Source organism: Phaethon lepturus, unplaced genomic scaffold (genome assembly GCF_000687285.1).
Source record: "Phaethon lepturus isolate BGI_N335 unplaced genomic scaffold, ASM68728v1 Scaffold56261, whole genome shotgun sequence".
Lineage (NCBI taxonomy): Eukaryota > Metazoa > Chordata > Aves > Phaethontiformes > Phaethontidae > Phaethon > Phaethon lepturus.
This window is the reverse complement of record NW_010519502.1, coordinates 1-4262: the sequence shown is the minus strand read 5'-3', so window position 1 is coordinate 4262 and position 4262 is coordinate 1. Positions and strand designations below refer to the sequence as shown.

At 44.7% G+C, this 4262-nt stretch overlaps 1 protein-coding gene across 1 annotated transcript; it reads left to right on the top strand.

Annotated features, from left to right (window-relative positions):
* Positions 1-1283: 1283 nt before the first annotated feature.
* On the top strand, positions 1284-2998 carry VAMP3 (vesicle-associated membrane protein 3; the record flags this gene model as incomplete). The annotated part of the gene is made up of 3 exons (XM_010297050.1): positions 1284-1365; positions 2068-2226; positions 2914-2998. Coding segments are annotated over 3 exons (326 nt in total), but the record flags the coding sequence as incomplete, so codon positions are not given.
* Positions 2999-4262: the final 1264 nt, after the last annotated feature.

Genomic DNA, 4262 nt, shown 5'->3' with positions numbered 1-4262 from the left:
GAGGCGCGGCCGGTGGCGAGAGGCCGAGCGTAGCCGACACCTGGGACGCACGCCCCGAGCCGCTGCTCGGGCCGGGAGCCAGGGCGTCTGGCTTCTGCTCGGGCGGGGGCCGCCCTGTTCTGGCGGCTCAGCGGTGATCTAGGCGGAGTTCCGCCGGTCCCAGGCGTCCCTCTGGAAGCACTGCCCGGGCAGCCAGGACACTGAGGGAGCGCTTTCTGGTGACTGATTTGTTGTTGTGTTTGGAAGCTCTGCGCTCGGGAAGAGGTTTCATTTCCGAGACTCTTTGGTCTGAGACCAGCAGTGAAACGGCATGAAAGAGTGACTTAAGTGCCAAAACAGAGGAGCAGTTATATTGTATTCCACAAGGACTGCTCTTGAGCTTTGTCACAGGCTTCCTGGTTTGCTCCTTGTGTATGTTTGTTCTCACTAAATGTAAATTAGAAATCAATGTGCACATGTATGAATGCAGCCAATGGCTGGATTCAGCTCTTTTGAATGTCAGGATGCAGTAAGCAGTACATGCTTCTCATGCAGAAGAAATTAAAACGTGGAAAAGCAGATTGAATACAGGTTGTTCTAGAGATACACAACAAAAACTTGGTAAAGCGGTGAAAAGGGTACGAGAATTATGTACAGATGTATGCTCTTGCATCTGTTACAAAGATTCAGGGTGTTATAGCTGGTAGAAAGAACTCTATTGCCTGAGGTTATGAATTCAAAGCTGACCAGAGGTAAACTGTTGTCTATGCTGGATGCTTTTTCCTTCTTGTGCTTTCTCTTGCTCCTGTCAACTGTTTCAAAAGAATAGAGACAGAGGCAACCACTGGAGGAGCACATAGTTAGAACAACAATTAAGTTTCTGTATTTAATTTTTTGTGAACTACTAGCTTGAAGCTTAGTATTTGTGTTCATACTGGAAAACAGGAACACCCCTGAGCCCAAACTCCTGACTGTTTGAGCCTTGTGAACCATTGTAGGAGTTGTCACATGCCTTATTGTAAACTACAGTATAAGGAAGCCATGGCTCTCTTTTCATTGATGTCTTCTAGCACATCAAGCAATTTTTTGGCAAGATGTCTGGGACGCTGCATGACTTACACCTATTCTCAGTTGTTAAATCATCACTCCTCCAGTAGGAAACTGCCCTCTATTTATTCCAAGCATACAAGTTCCCTGTTTTCAGGAGTGTCAGATAACTTGTGTACTCTAAGCATATCCACTGAAAACCAAAACCACAAACTATCAAAAGCTAAACAGAATAATGATGACTTTCTTTACTGCAGGTCGGCCAGTATCTCTGGAAGCTCAAATGTGGCTCCTGGCAGTAATCGTCGTCTTCAGCAGACTCAACACCAAGTTGATGAGGTAAAGGTCTAGTCTGATAGTAGTGTAATCATTTTCCTGTAGGAAAACTATATAACTTGAAGGGATATTTTGGCCAAAGCAGGTTTTCCTTCATTATGTGAAGGGGAAGTGTAGTATCTTGCTTTATTGTATTTGTGTCATCTTAACTCTTAAAAAGGTAAAAAAAACCAGAGAAATCCATTCAGATAGAGTGGGGGAGTAGAGAGAAGTTACCGGTGTCCAAACATTAGCTGCAAACTTGGTGTTTGAAGATTTGGTATCAGTAAAGATAAAAGCCTTTGTTCTTGCAGAGAACAAGCTTTTTTCTCATTAGTAGCAATGAAGGCTGACCACCAAATATGACATGTCCAGATTTCTGGGGAGTCCAAAAGCCAGGCTGGCTACTGACAGTATTTTTTGACATGTGGTTGACTATCATGTTTATTTGCCTCAAAGCCTTCTGAAGTGAGTCAGTAATTATTTCCCAGGTTTAAGGGAATGCCAGCACAACTGGCACTACTGAGACTTTAAAGTAGTATTAGGGGCTTCCAGCCGCAGGTGAATTTCACAGTCTTTTTTAAGCTTATGACTGGATATACTACAAGGCAATAGCTCCTAATTTTGAGAACATTGAGTACCATGTGTTGCTATCTGTTGCGTGCAATTAAGTTCCGCTAAGGGTGATAGAACTAATAACTTACTGTAAGCATTAAACTGATGTAGGTGGTTGACATCATGAGAGTCAATGTGGACAAGGTATTGGAACGAGATCAGAAGCTGTCAGAGTTGGATGACCGTGCTGATGCACTGCAAGCAGGAGCTTCCCAGTTTGAGACCAGTGCAGCCAAGCTGAAAAGAAAGTATTGGTGGAAGAACTGTAAGGTAACCATGGCTTCTATACTTACATTACACAGTATTGCAGTTAACACTATTACAATCGGCATTTCAAAACGCAGAAGTAAAAGAGTGTTACATAATTTATAGCATCCTTTTTAAAAAACATGATGTAGTGGTTAGGTAGAGTAACCAAAAGCTAGATTACCAGCTGCGCTGCTTGATGCAAGACCCTGCCTAAGATGGCAATGAGCGGAGGGAAACACCTCAGTAATCTGAGGCCTTGGGGAACAGGAAGAAAAAGGCCAAAAAGGCATAGGTTGAGTTAATGTGCAGGAAGTATTAGGAAGCAGAAGGAGCTCATTCAGATTCCTGTACTTGTAGCTGTTGGCAAAGGTTGGAATCTTTGGTGAGCAGCAAAGACAGTGAATGATGCGGTATAGGGTAAGAGTAGAAATGGTGTTTAGTAGTTCTTTATTCCTGCTTGTATAGTCCGAGACAGGCTTTGCATGGAGGCACAATGGAAAGGAACCTGTTGGTCTGCTTTGCCTGTGTGCATAGCCTACCATCTCTGAGCAGTAATGGTGAATCAAGCTTGCTTACTGAAGAAGTTTTACTTGCTGCGTTAGACCAAATGGTGCAAAAGTACCTTGCAGGGGCTGCTTTCCTGAACCCTAAAGGCCAGTGAATGCTACTGCATGATTTGTAGTAAGTGTTGTATGGCTTTTTTCACAGATGTGGGCAATATTGATAGCTGTTGTTCTCATTATCATCATCATCATTATTGGTAAGTTTCCCCAAAATGGGGACTTCTTGCAGAGTTGGAATATATGGTGTTAATTTACTGATTTTTTAAACTGGTACAGTTTAAATAAAGCCAGGATACTCAAATGAAAGTATAGACAACATTAATTTGAAATAGCAGTGACTGCTTTAACAATCGTTGCCTGCAACAACTGGCAAACTGTGACCACGGTGGGAGCTCCAATAGCTGAATCTCAGATGCCTGTGCAGAGTGAAAATAGCAAGGACTTGGAAACCAGGAATGACCTTGGTTTTTTTTTTTTTCAAGCTGCATGTTGCAGAAGTAGAAATACCATATGCCTTCTGTGTCTGAGAACTGTTTTTCATCTGCCCCGGCTTCTTGCTAGGTGAATCCTTTTCAGTGTGGCAGTTCCAAGTGCACTGCTGTAGTAGATAGGCTTTTTTCAAGTAGAGACTTTGCTGCTGGGTGAAATGATACTAATGTTGGCTCAGGATAGCAAGCCAGAAACATATCATTCAGTCCTTGGTTTAAGTTCTCATGTAATCATCATGTATATCATGGGAGGACAAAGCTTAAGTTTGTGCTGTAATACAGTAACAAACACTGCAGTAACCGCTAGCAACAAATCCATAGGCCTGTGCGAGAAATACCGGTGTGCAAGCACAAAGGAAAACTGACTCTAGGAAAATCAAGCCTGGGAAACTCTTAAATCCCTCTACCTATCTCTAGTATCTTATTCTTAAAATGCAGGATTGTTACAGTGAGCGTCTGTAGGAGACTGTCCTTTGTCCAACTTTCTTCTTCTTTTTGTAGTCTGGAGCGTGTCTTCATGAGTTACAGGAAGAAACTCCGATCAACTGAAGGTGCCCATCTTCAGCCTCTCCACTTCAGACCTGCTGTATTTTCAGCCCACTTACTGCAGTTTAAAGCAAAACTATTTTGATTACTGAAATGTTAGCTAACTTCACCCGGTTGCCTTAAGACACTCCTGTCATAAATGACTAACCAGCACAGCCCACCACTTGCACAGTGCCTTGATAAACTAGGGCACAGGGCTGGTGAGGAGGATTTGGCTCCAGAGTTTCCACGGCCGGTGCTGCAGCGGCTCACAGGCTCTGTGGACGGTGTTGAGATTTATCCTCCTCACCTGCCTGCCCCTCCTCGGTGCCGTTGCGGGGGGCGGGCTCTGCACACTGCCCTCTGCCTTGCGGTCCCGAGGCTCTTCCCCCGGTACTTCCCAGCAGCCGCCCTGCTCAGCGCCGACGCTGGGCGCTCATGGGCGACGCCGCGCTGCCTCCGGCGGGGAGGCGCCCTTCCC